This window comes from Balaenoptera borealis (genome assembly GCF_965194805.1).
Source record: "Balaenoptera borealis genome assembly, chromosome: 3".
Taxonomy (NCBI): domain Eukaryota; kingdom Metazoa; phylum Chordata; class Mammalia; order Artiodactyla; family Balaenopteridae; genus Balaenoptera; species Balaenoptera borealis.
In genome coordinates this window covers 93,453,976-93,473,502 of record NC_138866.1, presented here as the reverse complement: position 1 = coordinate 93,473,502, position 19,527 = coordinate 93,453,976, and the positions used below count along the sequence as shown (strand labels likewise).

Genomic DNA, 19,527 nt, shown 5'->3' with positions numbered 1-19,527 from the left:
CTTACAGAAGTTATTATTAATTCAACCCTAATAAACTTGCCTAAAATTAAGAAAGGAGTCTGCATTATTTGGCAAAAAGTTTAGATAATAATCAGCATTTTCAGATTTTTTGTAGTGACAAAATAGCTTCAATATCTCTTATTCATAAAACCACATCTATACATATTCATATATCATTTATTTTTAAGGAGAGAATCATCAATGGCAGAAGGGAGAAGCATATATAAAAATAAAAGATTATAATGAATATAAGTGACAATCATGTCTGGTTGCCTACCATTTTTTTTTTTTCCAGAACCCAATTTTTTGGAATATGAGTGGCACTATTTTCAGGGTATGTCAGCCCTTAGACAATCCATTTCTCCCCTGGTTTCTAAAGGTGGGCAAATAACCCGTTAGGACTAATGAGACCTGAGGGGAATTTTCTGAGAAAGACTTTCCTCCTTAATAAAAAGAAAAAGATGGGCATAAAGAATTTCAGATTTGCACCTTTCCCCTTGTTCCTGCTTTGGATTGCAATTGTTAGAGGAATTACTATAGTTATCCATGTGATCGTAAAACTCAAAAGAATCACTGAGAAGGTAACTCAGGTTTTTAAAATCATTGGGCCACTGAACGAATTTTGTAATAACTACTTACCTTTGAAATTAATACTACCCAAGACAATAGACTTTCATTTTAGGCTAAAAAAAAAAAAAAGAACGAAACAATGCCATTTGTAGCAACATGGATGAAGCTAGAGATTATCACACTAAGTGAAGTAAGTCAGAGAAAGCCAAATAGCATGGAATATCACTCATATTTGGAATCTAATTTTACAAAATGATACAAATGAACTTGTATACAAGACAGAGGCAGACTCACAGATTTCAAAAACAAACTTATGGTTACCAAAGAAGAAATGTTGTGGGGAGGGATAAATTAGGAGCCTGGGATTAATATACACACACTACTGTATATAAGATAGATAACCAACAAGGACCTACTGTATAGCACAGGGAACTCTACCCAATTTTCTGTAATAACCTATATGGGAAAAGAATCTGAAAAAGAATGAATATATGTATATGTATACCTGATTCACTTTGCTGTACACCTGAAACTAACACAACATTGTAAATCAACTAAACTCCAATAAAATTTTAAAAATTTAAAAAAAGAGAGACTTTCTAGACACAGGGCACTTCCATTTATAGCTCATTGGCCAGAACATAGTCATATGGTCATACCTAGCTACAAGGAACGCAGGGAAATGTATCTTTCACCCAGGTGAAAATGTGGCCAACTGAAGAGTAGTAGATGAGGAATGGCCTCTTATAAAATTATTCCAATAAATAAATGAAAATGAAATGATAGAATATCACCATCTTGCATCCTCCAACAAATAATGGATAAAAGCACTGAGCATCAACGACTGCTAATATAAGAGACAAAGACTGAAAAGCAGACATTACATGCCTCCTGATGAAAGAACATATAACACTAACAATCCAGTTAAAACGATCACTTACGAGTTTGATCAAACCTCTGGTAATCAGCAAAACCAAAACTGTAAGAAATTCTATAGGTCAAATAGATCAGGTTCTTCAAAAGATAAACTGTAAGAAGAAGAAAGGGATGGACAGGAACGTGCAGTTTAAGAGATTTAAGAGACAGATCAGTGTTGTTAAAGAGCAAAATTAAACTCTGTTGTCTAGAGATGCACGATGGGGGTAATCAAACTGTGAAGATATGCAAGGAAGTGATTACCATAAAAGTTATGACCGTAGTTACTTTTGGAGGGATGGAGGAGTTTGTCATTGGGACAGAGTTCATGGAAGGGCTTCTGAGGTAGCTGGCAGAACTCTATGCCTCACCACCTGGGTGGCGGTTAGAAGGATGTTCGCCTTATAACAATCCACTGATCTATAATTTGTTTTGTGTGTTTTTTTCTGTTTGCGTTTTGTCTTACAATGAAAGGGTTAAAATGAGCAAAAGAAATGTTTTTCATTAAAAGGCATTGCAGCCTTCAATTAAGAAGGATGCCAGGAGCTTCCCTGGTGGTGCAGTGGTTAAGAATCTGCCTGCCAATGCAGGGGACATGGGTTCGAGCCCTGGTCCGAGAAGATCCCACATGCCGCGGAGCAACTAAGCCCGTGCGCCACAACTACTGAGCCTGCGCTCTAGAGCCCATGAGCCCCAACTACTGAAGCCTGTGCACCTAGAGCCCGTGCTCTGCAACAAGAGAAGCCACGACAATGAGAAGCCCGCGCACCACAACAAAGAGTAGCCCCCACTCACCGCAACTAGAGAAAGCCTGTGCACAGCAACAAAGACCCAACACAGCCAAAAATGTTAAATAATTAATTTTTTAAAAAAAGATGCCAGAACAAAATTTAAAAGGGCAGCAAGATACCCACTATAATCAAAGAAATAACTGAATAAATTTTTCCTAAGCTGAAGATGCTCTCAACAAGGCAATGGAAAGGATGTATAAGCTGCTATACAAGAGTTATTCCTTACAAAAAACAATTTCTAGAAGACCTTTTGACTAAGAAGTCTGAGCCCTTAATTCATTCCCAAGGAGTTGCTCAGGGCAACCTCAACTCGAGCCAGGAAAGGCTCTGTTTCTTAATAAAGAGGAGGTGGCCGCCTGGCATAGCCACTCACACTGTGAGTCTGGGAACATAAGTTCCCGCTTTAGCTCAGCCACTGCCTCCCTACATGACCTTGGGTGAGTCACCTAAACTCACTGTCTCTATCACCCAAATGGGGAGTGAGTGTTGAATGAGGTAATCAAGAGGCCCTTCCAGCTCTACCTTCATATAATCTTATGATTCTAAAGCAGGATCTCTCAGAGGGTAGTCTGTCAACCACCTGTGCTAGAATCACTGGTTATTGAAAAGGCAGATTCCTTGGCCCCATCCAGACCTAGTGAGTCAGACACTCTGGGGATGGGGCACTGGAATCTGTTTTTTTTTTTCCAAGGACCCCAGGTGTTTCTTATATGAATTAGTTTGAGGGCCCCCGTTCTAAGGTATTGTTTAGGTAGCAAGAGGGTGGAAAGGACTTCACATCTCCTAAACTCCTCCTATATGCCAAAATGCTAGGGCAGTTTGATTATATATATATATAAGAAGGTGGTACTCCCCCATCCTACAGATGAAGAAAAGGAGACTCAGAGACTTTCAGTCACAGAGCAGTAAGGGGTCTGTCTGAATTGGAGGGCTTCTTCACAAAAAGTTAGGAAGGGAGGGAGGGAACTAAATTCAAACTGAGAAAGTGTCCCAGGATTGGAAAGATCCCAGTTGAGAGGCCCTGTTATGCGTTTGTCACTGGCAAAGCCCATTAACAATTCCCAGGAAAGAAAAATATAATCTGGGTAAAATACTAAAGTCTAACCTTTTTTCGTCCTTTGTGCTTAGTCTAGTTTCACTCGCTCGTAGGGTACCACATGTGGAGGTGCTGCACCGGGCACTTCAGACGAGAATTCCTAGCGCGAAACGACTGCGCCAGCACCTCAGCTTAGACGCTGCCGATGACTCTGTGATTCAAGATGGCGGCAGCAGCGTGCCGTGTGTAGAGGTGCTGCACCTGGCACCTCAGCTCGGCGGGCCGTGTGCAGAAGCTCTGCGCACGACACTTCAATTCAAGATGGCGGCGGCAGCGTGCTGCGTGCAGAGACGCTGAGCCTGGCAGTTCAAGCTGCAGCACCTTTGAGCAGCACAGCTGTGCCCAACCGGGAAGAACTCCGCCCCCTCCCCGCTGACAAGAAACCTACAAAGCAGCCCTGCTGTTGGCCGTTGCCGAGGGCTTTTTGGGAGAGCGTGTGCTGTAGGGCGAGAGTTCCATTGTTTGATGAAAGAATAAAGCTTTCCCTTGCTTCTGAGTCGACAGCGGTCTCGTTAGATTGGCACGAGTGACACAGGGGGCAGGGGGACCCTTGTTGGGGACTGACTCGAGGGGCTCAGTAACGCTTTCAGCACAGGCACACACCATACAAAAGTATCTTTAGCTTAATATTGTAAAGAGGAGGTGGCTGGGGAGTAACGGGAGGGATGACGTGGGAAGACAGAGTAAGGTCTCTCCTTTGACCAACATGGAAGCCAGAGGAAGATACGTAAACACTTGAAGTTTCTGGTGTAGAAAAATAAGTAGCCAGAAAGATCTTAAAGTTAAGTGGCCTAGAGAACAAAACAGCCAGGAATAGCTTTTGACTCCTGCATGTTAAGGAAGAATTTATAATAAAACAATATTCCGGCATATTGATTTCTTTAAAAGTTGCTATAAAATATGATCTTTAAGTATACGGATTAATATAGCTTAAGTGTCTTAATAAAGAAAAATTGTTATAAAAAAAGGACTGAAGATGCCATGACTGGAGGTAGATCTCAAGCAGACTTTGCCTTGTAGGACAGATCATGTGTTTGAGTTCCCATTGCCTGGGGTCAGCACACCCAATATTTGGGGAGAGAAGATGATAACCTTCTTAAAGGTGAAACCTGCAAATATAAAATGATCAAAGTCCTAGCCAGAGGCATAGCCATGTGGGAGAGGGGGTAGAAAGTGCTTTCAAATATCTGTTAAACATTTTTTAAGTAAATCAAAGGATGGAAGGGGCTGCAATAAGTAACATCCAGCTCTCTGGACAGGGAGAACGAGAGCTCAGAGAGCCTCTGGCTGCAAAAGTCAGGCTGTGGGAAGTAGTTTAGTCGAATGGGGCAGCCACTAAGTTCATGGAAAGGTTTGAAAGGTTCACTACCTACTAGTGTCAGCCACTGAGGTAGACACTGTGGGGGAGGCACTTCTGCCGTGGGAGGCCAGTCACACACAGGAAAAGGTAACTAACAAGAAGAGATGGTAGAATGAGAACTACAGAGCAAGATGAGCCAAGAAGTGCTGTGGGGATACAGAGGTGTGAGATACCCTCTCAGCCTAGGGCTTCCAGGGGAGCCAGTTTTCAAAATGAGAGACTTGTAAGTCAGACTCCAAATGGGGAATGGTGAGAAAAGGCACAGAGTGTGCACACCACATGGCATAGTTGGGGATCAATGAGTCAGTCAGTTTAGTTGGAGAGGAGGGTTCCTACAAGGGATGTAAGATTGCAAAGGGCCAGACCAGGGATGGAGTAGGGGGCTCGAATGACAAGATTAAAGAGTTTAGAAGTTATCTTATAGGCAATAGGGAGCTAATGAAATGTTAGGAATAGCATAACCCTTATAAATCCCAGATCCATATGTCCAATCTCTATATGGAGTTACAATAAGAAAGCACAGTTCAAACAGTTAACAACAAAAAGAATTCCAGTCTTTTACTTCCATCTCTCCCATTCATAAAACTCCCAGCAACATTTCTTGAATACTTTTTTTGTTCCCTCTCTTCCTCCATACATACTACTCCAGAGTTCAACTTTCTGGCTAAGTTCTTCCCCTTTCCCTCCAACCTCTCTGCCCCAATCTTTCTATATTGCAAAAGTCTTGGAACACTTCTGACAAATGGAAACTCTCTTAAGCATGGGAGTGGGGAGAGAAAGAGTGAGGATGTAATACAGGGAACAAAGTTGAGGCGTAAAGGCAGCATTCTCCAAATCAAGACGAGAGAAGGGAATATTCAAGTCTACATATATTTTATACCATCACTGTAGTGATGATGAAATGTGGAGTTTTAGAAAAATGTCTACAATTATTGATCTGACCCTGAAATGTTACCCATAGATTGGATACACACAGCTTTTTTATGTTTGGGAAGTCAGTGGATGGATGGACATATTCAATGAGAGGAGAGTAAGCATGGGAGAGTGGTGAGCTGATTGATTGTATGTCACCGGAACTGGGCACGAAAGATAGTAAGTGACCAGCAACACTGACAAAGAAAGCTAAATTTTTGTGATTTTTCTGAAGGTTAATGAGTCATGAGCCAACCATTTCCAAGTAAACATTTCAAGCTGCACATCGAGGTCTTTTGGGAGTAATAAAAATGAGAGAGTTACATTTATAATTTCATTCAAATTTATTTTGTTTTTTTTTTTTTTTACATCATTTCAGACTCACAGAAAAGTTGCAAGAGTAGCTAGTTATTTTGTAGAATGTCCTCAGTTGGGTTTGTCTGATGTTTTGTCATCATTAAGTTCAGATTATGCCCTTTCGGTAGGAATGCCACATAAGTAATACTGAGTTCTACTAAATGTCTTGTATGAGGAGGCAGTATGTTTTCATTTAAAAATAAAATATGACATATTATAAGGAGTGATTTTTCTGAGAATGATTATGCCAAAACTATGTTTAACTATAAAAATGAGAACAAACAGCTCCTAAAGGAACCATAGTAGGAACAATTGTAGACAACGGAGTTGTTTTCCAAGATGACACCAGAGCCTGTGGCTATTTTCTTTCTGTCTTCAGAAATTTTTCTGGGTGTCTCATTCTGAGTCCGTGTAACCCCAGGTGGCCTTTAAAACTTTTTAAATCATGTAATTTAAGGAACAGAAGTCTTTATGATATATCCACAAAATGGAATGCTATGCAGCCATTAAGATGATGAAAAGGTAGGAATCACATGAATAGACATGAAAAGATGCCCAGAATTGGCTTTTTTTTTTTTTTAAGTTTTGCTTTTTTTTTAAGGAATTCCTTTATTTTTATTTATTTATTTATTTATTTATTTATTTTTGGCTGTGTTGGGTCTTCGTTTCTGTGCAAGGGCTTTCTCCAGTTGCGGCAAGCGGGGGCCACTCTTCATCGCGGTGCGCGGGCCTCTCACTGTTGCGGCCTCTCTTGTTGCGGAGCACAGGCTCCAGACGCGCAGGCTCAGCAGTTGTGCCTCACAGGCCTAGCTGCTCCGCGGCATGTGGGATCTTCCCAGACCAGGGCCCGAACCCGCGTCCCCCGCATTGGCAGGCAGACTCTCAACCACTGCGCCAGCAGTGAAGCCCCAGAATTGGCTTTTTAAAGCAGGGTACAAAGCAGTAGGCATAATCCCATTTTTGTAACAAAACCGCAAGAGAGAGAAATGGAGATGGAGAGAAAGAGAGAGAGACAGAGTTAGAGAGAGAGGAATCTGGAAAGATCCATACCTGGTTATTTCTGGGATGTGAGATCATAGGCAAATTTCGATTTTCACTGTCATCTGTCTATATTTTTGAATAATTAGAATTTTATAAATATTATTACTCATGATCAATACAAGCAATAAAGATGCTTCCATTTTGGAAAAAACATCTGATGTAAAACAAATCCTGGGAGCTTGATGACGTCTCCTCAGAAGCACCTCTCTTACACATCCCTCCTTTTCTGTCTCCTAACAGAAGCCCTCACAGTCTACAGCCCTAAAAAGAAAGGGAACCCCCTCCGTTTTCCTGCCTTGCACCTAGCAGTTTCTCTGCGTTACTCCCCATATTGCCTGCTGCCCTCCTCTCAGAGGAAGGGGCTTCCTTTCCCCTCTCCCAGGCCCCTTTTCTCTGGTGTCTTGTCTCCCCCTTATTCCTGGCTTCCTTCCCAACACAGAGGTTCAGAAATCTCCCCTAAAACCCTTCCCCCATTCCCTCCCATCCAGCCAAACTCCCCAGAGAGGTGTCTACCCTTGCTAGCTGTATTGCCTCTTTAAGTCTTGAAGTCAGCTTCCACTTCCCCACTCTAAAACATTGTGCTCTTAAATGCAGATCAAATCCAGTGGTGGCTTTTCTTTTCCTTTCCTAGAAGACTCCTCTGCAGCTTTTAATACTTGCATTGGCTTTCTTGAAACACCCTTTTCCATGGCTTCTAGGACAAGCTGCAGCCCCAGCCCTTCTCCCTCCTCTTTGACTGCTCATTTCCAAGCCCTCCCAGATGGGTATTTCCCCAAGACTCTGCCCTGAACCTTCTGCTCTGCTTTTTGACACTCTTCTCCTGGGTGATCTTACCTACATCAGAGACTCATCATCTTTCCTCCAAACCTCCGAGTTCTCTGTTTCAGCTCTTAGCATCTAGTCTTTTCTGTCACGTGGGATAGAGAGTGCTGATATTTTCATATCCACCGTCAATTACCTGCCAAGTCCAAGTAATTCTACTGCTGAAATGTCTAGTGATGAACTGAACGTCTGTTCCCCCCAAAATTCGTACACTGAAGCCCTAACCCCCACTGTGATGGTATTAGAAGGTGGACCTTCGGGAGGTGATTAGGTTTAGATGAGGTCATGAGGGTGGGGTCCCTCTGATGGGATTAGTGTCCTTATAGGAAGAGGAAGAGACACCAGAGCTCTCTTTCCACCATGTGAGGACACACCCAGAAGGCAGCCATCTGCAAGCCAGAGAGAGAGTCCCCCAGAACCAAACCTGCCAGAATATTGATCTTGGACTTTCCAGCCTCCCAAATTGTGAAAAATAAATGTCTGTTGTTTAAGCCACCCAGTCTGTGGTATTTTGTTATGGCAGCTCCATCAGACTAAGACACGTATTAAATCTCTAGTCCCTCTTCTCCCACCCCACTGCCACTGCCCTGGTTTAGGTCCTTGTCATTGCCTGGATTGTGACAAAACCCTCTTCCCTGAGTCACTCACCTTTCCAAACCATCCCTCAAGCTCAGACCGGTATTCCCTTCCTGAAACACAGCCTGACGATGTCATTTCTCTGCTCAAAACCAAAACTCAGATTTCCCACAGGCCATTCCACAGAACACTTGTTCCATGGGTTGTTAATAGCTGATAGCGCAAAATAAAAAGGGGGGAGGGCAATGCCCAAATAAGCTTGACTTATTGAGAAACATTGGGTTAAACAAAGTTCAACAGGTTTCTTCACTGTAGAACTCATCATAGTTCTTCATATGCTAACGAAAACTTTGAATCTCTAAGAAAGAAGTTAAAAGGGCATTATTTCTCAAATTTATTTGACCCCAGAAGTCTTTTGGTTTTGTTTTATTTTTCACAGAATATTCACACTCAGGAAGGATCCTTGTAAGAGGGGCCACAAGATAGAAGGAACCTACATCCCAGAGTCTGCTTGGAGCTGCCCAGGAGAGCAGCCCTACAAGAAACGTCAGTGATGGACTATTGGGTGGGTGAGAAATACGTTTTTATTGTGTTTAGCCACTTAAACTTCAGGGTTATTTGTTATTGCACTTAGCCTTTGCTGCCTAATGCAGAATGCATACAGGTTTTTAAGATATCTGCCAAAGAATAGATAATCTTTTTCAGCCTGGGGAGTTTTGTCACAATAATAGGCTACATGGATTGCAGCCTTATTAAGTGTCAGATAAGGTGATAAGCACTTTGCAAACATTACCTCATTCAATCCTCTTGACGACCCAGCAGGGTAAATATTTTACTATCATTGCCTCATTTCACAGATGAAGAAACTAAAGCTTACAGAGGTTAATAACTTGGAGGTAAGAGGGTCAGGATTTGAATCCAGGTCTTTTGGCTAATGGATCCTGGATCTTAATCACACTGAGGTCCTGCCTCCTAAGCCCAGGTTTTGAGGTCAGACAAACTGGATTTCAGGTTCAATGTGTTAGTTACCTAGATCAACAAAACATCTAGATGACTGACTTACTTCCAGTCTTTATTAAGACCAGTGGTTCTCAACCACTGGTGATTTTGCTCCCCCAGGGGACATTTGACAATATCTGGAGAAATGTGGGGCTGTCACAGCTAGGAGGTACTAATGGAATCTAGTTGGTAGAAGACAAGGATGCTGCTAAAACATCATATAATGCACAGGGTAGTTCCCTGCAACAGAGAACTATCTGGCCTAAAATATCATAGTGCCAAGGTTGAGAAACCCTGACCTAGACGTCTTGTATCTTTTATTAACAGAGCCCAAAATGTCCAGAATAAATCCACATTCATGCTTGGCATAAGAAGTATGCTTGAAAACTCTGCTTTCTGCCTTAATACCTAAAAGCAGGAAAGGCAGTAGCCAACAAGTGGCTTTTGGTGCTCAGTGGCCAAGGCTCATTGTGGGAGAGAGTCCAGCCCAAAGAAGACTAGCCACAGAGAAAGAATTTGGCTTGGCAAGACCTCAGGAACAATATATGGTGGCAGAATAGAAATTCTCTTGAAAGAATGCCAAACCTTTTTGGTTTCCTAGTAACATAATTTTCCTGAGATTTCTCTTATATTTGAATTTGCAGCATCTCCATACCTATTTTAAATCAAGGCAACAAAAGAATTTTTGTAATGACATAATAGAATCAGAGCTTCTTGGGGAGGGAGGGAAACCTAAAAGACATCTGGCCCACCCCCTACCCACATATCTGGTATATGATGCCTCTGTTTCAACATTATATGATTACGAGGAGGGGATGTCACCAGGATCCCATTCCGTTTCCAGAATTCTCTGTTAGAAAGTTCTCCTTCCCAGGCGCAGAAACCTGCTTCTCTGAACTCGGCTTGTTGCCTCTAATTCAATCTGTTGTTGGAGGTTGGGGTTTGCAGGAATGGATACAAGGGGACAAAAGGGAATGGAAATTGTCCTTCAGTGAAAGTTTACTGAGTCCCAAGTGCTGTGCTCTGTGCTTTACACACATTATTTCTAATCCTCCAACAATGTCTCACAGCAACCTCAGGTTAATGCCCATGCACAGCCTCCCACCCCTGCCTGTTGTCTCTGTTCCAGTAGAAACATCATGAGATCTATTTTCATATGGAAACATCCCTTTGGCACTCTGTTCATTCATTCATTCATTCAGCACATATTTACTGGGCACCTACTATGTGGCAAACTTGTACCAGATACTGGGGGTACAACCTTGAGCAGGTTGGCTTTTCAGGACAGCAGGGCTGCCACATTCTGTCAGCAAGGGAAGCCCTCAATCTAGGTGACTATATTATTATTATCTGCAGCAAAAAAAAGTCCCTAGGCTGGCACCCTATAAGGTAGCCTATGACTTGAGGGACTCATCCCAGAGGTAGTGATGTCTAACTGGGAGGTTAAGCTGAGATACAGAGGGCTTCACCAGGTGATGGGGATGGAGAGTGTTACAGGCAGATGGAGTAGCCTATGCGAATACCATGAGTGCACGCAGTGCACTGAAAACAGGTGTGTGAGGCTAGAATGAAGAGCAAGGACTTGGGAGAGGTGAGAGCAGTGCTGGAGAGGTGGGCCCAGATTGGGGTGGGCCCTCCAGATCGTGTAAAGGATTTGGGTCTTTAACTGAAGGGCAGTGAGGACCACTAAGCAGAGGAACAACCAGACTGACTTCAACTTCCAGGAAGCCAGTCTTGAAGGCCGTGTGGAGAATGGACCAGAAGGGGCAGAGGGACCGGGAGCCCGGGCGGGAAGCCGTGCAGCTGTCCTGTGTCTTACAGTGGGGACGGTGGGGTGGGGCTTGAGAGAAGTAACTGTGGTGGTGGACGGGGTGGAAGACTTTAGCCATGGCCCATCATCTCATCAGCTCACCTCCAGAAGTCACCCCAAGTAAACAGATACTCCAAGTTAAAACAGGGTGTTGGCTCTGCACCTGTAGCTAGGAAACAAGCCCCCAGTTCCACCCCCTTCCACCAGCAGATTATTCCCAAAGTCCCCCACCCCCGGATTCTATCCAGTCTGGAGAAATGGGGATATTTAGGGTAGACAGAACTTGGTATCTGGACATGGGAAACAGAGAGGGAGGAGAAGAAAGGATGACTCTGATCTCCTGCTTGAGCAGCAGGAAGACAGGAGGCAGAAGAAGGAACATGTTCAGTGGGGTGTGGGGAGGATTCACTGGGGCCAGGTCCAGCTGGGGCCACCAGTGTGTAGTTTTAAGTACAAAGAGAAGATTTCGGAGCCCCAGAAGACTCAGGGTGTGAGAGAAGACAGAGGACAAAGAGGTGAGCCTGACAGAAGACTGAACTCTCCTTTGGTCTCCTCAAAATCTTCAGGGACGTCTGCAAACCTCACAAAATGCTTGCCATGATAGGTGTCCCACGGAAACTAGAGTGTGGCTGATTGCCACATCAGGGTAGATGAGAGAGAAAACAGGATGCAGGAGCCAGAAGCTGAGGGGACCACAAGACCATCACACCCAGGGCTTCATCAAGCTGTGGAAATAGGTAGGATGATGGTGGGGGAGGATGCCTAATGATGTCTAGAATGCAAAGAGAAGGAGCTCCCTAATTCACAACTGAGTTCTGTACATCCAGGCCTTTGGTACAAGGGTTCATTGGCAGCAGAAAAGAGCTCCATTGTATTACCATCATCCCCTCAAAAAAAGTTTGCAAATATCACCAGAGGGAATAAACCCTTATTAGTGGAATTTTGGGTACTGCGGCAGGTTATTGGGGCCACACTTGGTGGCAGGGAGGATTTTGGCACCTTCCAAATCACACTCCCTGCCAGCAGCTTACTCCTCCCTTGTGCCCCAAGGTGCCACCTGAAGAAATTATCTCCCCGAAGCACCCCTGGGGACGACCAGACCCTCTCCGGCTGGTCAGGAGCCTCACCAGCAATCCCTGTGGAAGTGGGGAGACCCTAATGAAACAGCAACAGAAAACAAATTATACTGAGATGTCTCTAAATGAACCAAGGGAAATTGTGTACAATTCTATGTTTTTGCCATTACTCCGAGAAATAGGGGGTCGACTTTCCCTACGATTTTTACATCTGGAGACTGAATGAAAACAGACTTAAACAATTGCACAGAAGCTTCAGAATCTCCTGAAAATCTCTCAAAAAACAATGTGAGGTAAATGTGGAAGTTTTCAAAAAAAAAACAAAACAGTTTACTGAAAAATAATTTGCAGTTTGAATGTTCTATGAAAAAATTTTCATATCATGTACATTTTCATTTCAGGCTCATTTTGTTGAAATAACATTGTCTTTAATTTTTATTTTGTTTTGTTTTTAAGCATACAGGTAAGCAAGAAGAAGGCTCTGTTCTGCCTACTAGTAGAGTTTTTTGGGTAATTGTCTTCCATGTACCCTACTTCTCCCCCCACCCCCAATCTAGCTACCTAAGATTGAGAGGGTCTCATTTCTCACTAAGCAGGCACAAGACCAAACCTCACAGGTAATAGGTGCTCAATAAGAACATACAGATCTGAATGGAATTGTGGGGAAAGGCAGCAGCGTGGGCTTTTCCTCAGGAAAACAGGGACAGGAGGCAGCCATCTCAAAAGGTCCTCTCTTTGGGGTGCCCGTGACAGCAGGGACCGAGCCATAATTAGCTTTGTGTTCCCAATCCTTGGTACCCAGAAGGCGAATGCTTGATGTAAGAGGCCAGGCATTAGGGCCAGGAAAAAGAACATTTATGCATCAGGGGAAGTACTACAAATGCAGACATTTTTCTCTTTGCAATCAGGGAACTCCAGGCCAGAGGGGCAGCATCGTTTTGGATACTGGCATAGCAGAGCCATCACTGGTGAGGAATGGCAGGAGAGTTTCCAGGATCTTCATTCTTGGTGGGCAAACAGTGTGGGCAAGATATATGGATCAGCTCCTCCATGCCTGGAGCTGCAGAACTATCCCTGCTACAATTCTCAATTCAAAACCTCTTTCTGAATACATTCAACTCTTATTGTTTTTAATGCTTGATTTGGGTTTCAACCAAAACTTCACCACTTACCAGCTGTGTGACCTTCAGCAAATGATTTAGCCTTTCTGAGCCTCCATTTTCTCATCTGTAAAATGGGGATAAAATTTAGTAATACCTATCTCATCGGGAAATCTTGACACATGTAAAGCACAGTGCCTAGCACACACCAAGCACTCAGTGAATTTTCCAAGGGTAGGCGAGGCTTACCCAGGGTGAGCCTTGGACAAAATCACAATGTGGAAGGTGTTTGTCCGCAAGTCCTCTCATAGCTCTTTTCCCCAGCAGTGATTCTGTGCCAACAGGCCAGCCTCAGAAATGGGGTGGCAGGACTGGCTAGGAACATAGTGGGTGGCACAGAAGCCTATACGAGGCAGGGCTGGGGTTAAGAAGAACCAACCTGCAAGGTGGCCTGCTCCCACCCTGGTTTCAGGGGTGGGGGAATAGGGGGTGGCCAAGTGAAGGTTGTAGGGACCATGGTGGGGGTAGGGTACAGGAGCCTGCAGAGGGATGGTACTTGCCAATGCAGAGGGGAGGGGTGGGGTTACAGTTCCCCAATTCAACTGGGGAATTGAATTCCCCAATTCCCAGGGGAATTGGCAGGAAGTTTCTAAGGCCTCCTCCAGGTAAACTGGAGCTCTGGATGAAGCTCCCTGGCTCTCTGGGAGAGAGGCTGCAGCTTGGCGAGTGCTGTCTACCAGGGTTTACCCCAAGCCTTCTAGGCACTCGGACAAGGAATGAGGAGTAAATGCTCCTGCCCACCTCCCTCTCTGTCCTCCTCACTGACCAACTCCCCACGCCTCCCCCAGCCTCCAGTCTCCTTGATGGTCCTCCAGCACACCCTGTGCCCCTCTGCCTGGGATGCCCTTCCCCATGTCGCTAGCTCACTAGCTGGTTCACTGTATACAGCTTCTGTCCAATTGTCACTTCAACCAAGAGAACTTTGCTGTCTGCCCATTTGAAATATCACACACATCTTTCCCCATTCCTATCACGCTCTGGCCCCTTATTTTCTTCACAGCGCTCATTGCCATCTGACCCATGACACATTTATTGGTGAACTTGTCTACCTCCTATACCATAATGAATGCCCCATGATGGCAGGGACCGTGCTCACTCCAGTATCCCCAGAGTCCAGTCAAATGTCTAACACCTGAGCATGTAGCTGCTCAATAAAAACTGGATGAATGAATGAATGAGTGGGTGAACTGCCAATCCCCATCTGCTGGTAGGTAAAGGTCACTAACATACTGAATTGGCTCCAGAACTGACCAGGATTGAGTACATATGGCCTAATGAATGTCGTATGTACCAGTTACTGGTGCCTTGGGAACAGGGAGGAGGCGCTGAGCATAGCGAAGGCAGCAGCTCAGCTTGGGGCTTCCCTATACCTGCTTCAAGTATTCATCCAGGGACGTTTTTATAGAGAGGCTCTTGTACACTGAAAGCTTCCTCTTGATTCAGTGGCCTGAATCCCTGATGGTGGGACTTCAGGCACCATGGCCAGCAGGGGAGAAGGTGTCTAGTTACTTGGCTCCCCCAAATGCATGTCACCTCATGCCTACTTAAAGGTTAACTCCAATAGCAACCAAAGGGTCATTTATGCAGACACGCCACTAAAGAGATGAGAGAATTTAAGTCATAGTTTCCATGGCATTACCCAGATAAATGACAGCATGTGGCTAGGGCTTGGATGGAGTTCTTGCCCACAGGCCGGGCTTACTTTTCTCTGGTGGTTAAAATCACTGGCTGGCAAAGGACGCAGCAAGCAGGGTATCATTACTGAACAATTCTTGACGCAAAATGCACGAAGGTCCAGGACCCACCCAGAAGCCCATGGTCACGACGCTTGCCTGATCTCGTGGCTGAATCCATTGAGAGGAATTATTTCGGTACCAAGAACACATTTCTTCAGGGTCCATCCATATGTGAGGAGAAATGGCAAATGCCTCTCTATGTGACAGTGCCCAGAAACAAGCAGGCTCTCACACTGGTGCGTGTGACAGAAACCTCACCCACAGGTGTGGCCAACATCTGAGAGGTTTTCCAGGGAACCTCCTTGAAGAAGTAATGATATTCTCCTGTGGAGGGTGGGGTGTGGTGGTGATAACATGGAAGGGGAAAAAGAAAACAAAACACCCATTCTGAAAGTGTGGGCTCAGAAAGTGGGGACTGTGTAAGAGGCTGTCCCTTGGGGGCATGTCACTGCTTCCTCTCCTGCAGCACCTCAGCCTTCCCTGCCTGCTGCACCCCAGGGCCCTGGATCCCTCCTCCACCATGACAAGTTGCAACAAAGCCCCATCCCCACGAAAGAGATTCATCTGCACTTGAACAGTGTTTGATTTATGCCCGGAGAAGTATTCTAACTTATGTGCACCTCAAAGCTGTCATCAATCCCACCATAACTGGAAAGGGCATGGAGTCTGAACCTTAGCTCTCTCACTTAGCTGTGTGACTGGGACAAGTTTATTAACCTCTCTGAGCCTCAGTTTTTTCATTTGCAACATAAGATAACCTTATGTTCATGGCGCTATCAGGATTAAACATGATTAAATGCACTTATGTAAGTAAAGGATCTAGAAAATGCCTGGGAGCTAGTGGATGCTCAATAAATATACTTTCCCTGTCGAAATGCCTCACTGTTTAGCTTACTAAATGATGTTATATTACTCTGTAGTGGATTATTATTTCTTTTAACTTGTGGTCTAGATGGCCCCTTTTAGCTTCTTGTATTTTTGTTTTAGATATGTTTGATATGTAAGATATGTTTAGTTTTTAATAAAGTTATAATAAAGCTATATGTTGGAACTAGCTCAATCTACACTAGCTCAATCTAATAACACTCTCAAATACTAGAGTGATTTGAGGGGCATTCATTCCCACGTTAATCCATTTATACCCCACCTTGTTCCAAAAGTATTTTGAGGGGCTAACAAAAATAGATATAGCAGGATACAAAGAGATAAGATTAGTTGTTACAGGTTGGTCACAGAGTTAGTCCTGAGCTTCCTAGAAGCCAAAGCAAAGAGGGAAAGCTGAGCAATAATAAGATGCATAGTGTTTGCAAGATACCAATTGCTTCCAGTAAACACAATTTTTCCTGCACTAAGCTCTAAGTGAACTCTGTCCCATCCTCAACAGTATCTCTACAGAACAGCTGCCTCTGATCCTGCCTGATGGTACAAATCAGGGCACCACACCTGAGGGCTACTCAATGATCCAAACAAGGTGGGTTTCTGTTGGTCTGGCTTGATCCACAGATGGGATTTTACTCACAGGAATCAAATGAAATGCGTATCTCTTTCAGTTACTGTAGATGCATAACAAAATTATGACTTAAATTTTTAAGATGACTTAAAAATATTTTATTTTGCTTACAATTTTGTGGGCCAGAAATTTGGGCAGGCTACAACACAGCTTGTTTCTGCTCCACAATGTTGGGGACTCACCTAGTGGCAACTCAAAAGCTGGCAGATGGAGGCATCTTCACTTACATGTCTGGTGGTTGATTTGGCTGTTGGCTGGAACAGGAGGGCTCACACATGGCCTCTTCACATGGCCAACGCTTCCTTGCATGGAGTCCTCAACATAGCTGGAATTCTTACATGCCAGTTCAGGGCTCTGAAGGTGAGTGTCCCAGAGAGCCAGACAGAAGCTATATACTTTGCATACTTCTTGCCTACCTCAGAAGTATACAAAGTCCCTTTCACTGCATTCAGTTGGTTACAAACAAGTCACAGGCCCGCCCAGATTTTGGGGAGAGGACAAAGACCCCACTTCTTGGTAGGAGACCTGTCAAGGTCACATTGCAGAAAAGTATGTGGATGGGAGATATTGTTGCTGCCATCTTTAAAAAATACAATATGCTATAATATCCTTTATGCAATCACCCATAAATACTGTATCTGCAGCCAAGCCTTTGATAAGAATTAAGTAGATCTAGGATTAAGGGCTTAGAGGGTGTCTTTCTGATGCCAAACACCAAGCAAGGAGGTCTCGGCTTGGTCTAAATTGTATAGAGCAGGTTTGAGAGTCACAGTGACCATACACTAAAGGGATCAACAGATCTGGGTCCCCATATGTATTATTCTGCTCAGGCCCCATAACAAAATACCATAGACTGGGTGCTTAAACAACAGAAATTCTATTTACTCACAGGTCTGGAGGCCAGAAGTCTATGATCAAAGTGCCAGCATGGTCAGGTTCTGGTGAGAGTTCTCTTCTTGGGTTGCAGATGGCCACCTTCTCACTATGTGTTCACATGACCCCTTCCTTATGTGAGCACAGGGAGAGAAAGAGGTGGTGGGGAGAGAGAAACAGAGAGAGAGGGAAAGCTCTCTGGTATCTCTTCCTACAAGGACGCTCATCCCATTATAAGGGCCCCACCTTTATGACCTCATCTAACCCTAATCACCTCCCAAAGAACTCATCTCCAAATACCATCACACTGGGGCTTAGGGCGTCAACATACGAATGGGGGCACAAACATCCAGTTCAGAACACCATGGCTACAGATATGCCAGCATTCAGTGGAAAATGATGTCAATTCCTGAATATTTCCAAATATCCAAAATCTTTAATCAAGTAGACAAATCACCCACACATGTGAATTTTTCACTTTCTTTCCAATTTAGTCTTATAGCTAAAACTCAAGCCAGAGACTATGACACAGATATAAATAGAGCATCATTATATATAATTTGGAAAGGATTTCACTAGTGTACATCTGTAAGCAGTTCAGGAACACTTTCAAGCTGTGTTTACATGATATCAAACATCTGGATGAAAACTGCAAAAAAATAATCAATTTGGATTGGAAACAAAACAGAAGTACAAATCTCAGTACACTGGCCCTTGGAATACTGAACACAAAGACGATCCCTATACCCCAAGAATGAGATAATGGTGCACAAGAAGGGCAGTTGGAATGACCAAGGAGGGAAAGGGGCTTCTGTGGGAAGGCAGACTTTAAAAAGAGAACTCCATTATGCAAACAGGAGATGAGAAGGGATAAAACCGAACACTGTGAAAAACATGAAGAATACAAATCTCAAAGAATCAAACTGTGGGAACCAGGAGCTTTGAAGCTTGAAAGCAATAATTTTAGCTCAACTGAAAACCCAGTTAAATCCTAGCTATCAGGGAAAGGGGCATCCAAGAAACTCAAGCTTCTAGAGAGCCAGTGAATTATTCCTTTCAGCGTCCCAACCTATTTTTACTCCTTCAGGCAGAAACCTTTCTAAAATGTTGTACTTATTTCCCAGGCCTCCAGCAGAGAATACACTATCCCCAGATCACCACTATAGCCCTCAGTGTGGCAATAATTATGTCACATACCCTCATCCCAATGGGCCCTGCTAGATGAGCCCAGGGCCCCGATACTTTAGTTCTTGTCTCTGCCTTTTCAACGTTCTTCTATTTTCTCTTTCCATCATGTCTCGGCCTTTTTGCTTGACATGTGATTTAGGATAGCTTCCTGAGACATGGACCCTGAGATAAGGATTTAAGGATTTAACAAGTTTTTTGTTAGGGTGGTAATTCCAGGAAGCTCCAGCAGGGGGTTGGGAGAGTGACAGGAAAGGGAAAGCAGCCCATACAGGTGCACAGATTACAGGTGGAACTTACTTACCCTTGTGGGCAGCTGGAGCCTCTACAAGACTGTGTAGAGCTGTCCCACACAAGGGGTGGAAACCTAGATTTTATTCCCAAATTCTGTCCACCATTCTTTGAAGGCTGCTGCCATTAGCTCCCCGGCACTCCCAGAAGCCTGCAGGTGTTCGCAGTTGAGAAGCCACCAGGACACAGGGGAAGGTGAGTACCCCGGGGATGTGGGCGAGGACAGAAGCTCCTCCACTCTGGCTCCAGTGCTGCCTGGAGTGGCTGCTCCACCCCTCCCTCTTGTCCTCACACCTGACAGAATTTGAAAAGCTAGACTATGAGTGAGAGTCTAAGGGACTCTCCTCTGACTAAAAGATAGCTTTTACTTTTCTGATAGCTCAAGGGTTTTTACTTTCTGACTTCTCCTGGTTCTTGGTTATATTCTTAAAAGGTGCTGTAAGACAA

General features: G+C 44.2%; 1 protein-coding gene across 1 annotated transcript in view; it reads right to left on the bottom strand.

Moving 5' to 3' along the window:
* Window positions 1–13,315: 13,315 nt before the first annotated feature.
* The window catches only part of AP4E1 (adaptor related protein complex 4 subunit epsilon 1), a 151,374-nt gene continuing 145,162 nt past the window's right edge, over window positions 13,316–19,527 (bottom strand). Inside the window, exons 23-24 of the mRNA XM_082387901.1 lie at window positions 13,498–13,552; window positions 13,316–13,329 (exon numbers count right to left, since the gene is read on the bottom strand). Coding sequence (XP_082244027.1) covers window positions 13,524–13,552 — 29 coding nt within the window. The 3' untranslated portion in view covers window positions 13,316–13,329; window positions 13,498–13,523. The remainder of the gene's footprint in view (window positions 13,330–13,497; window positions 13,553–19,527) is intronic.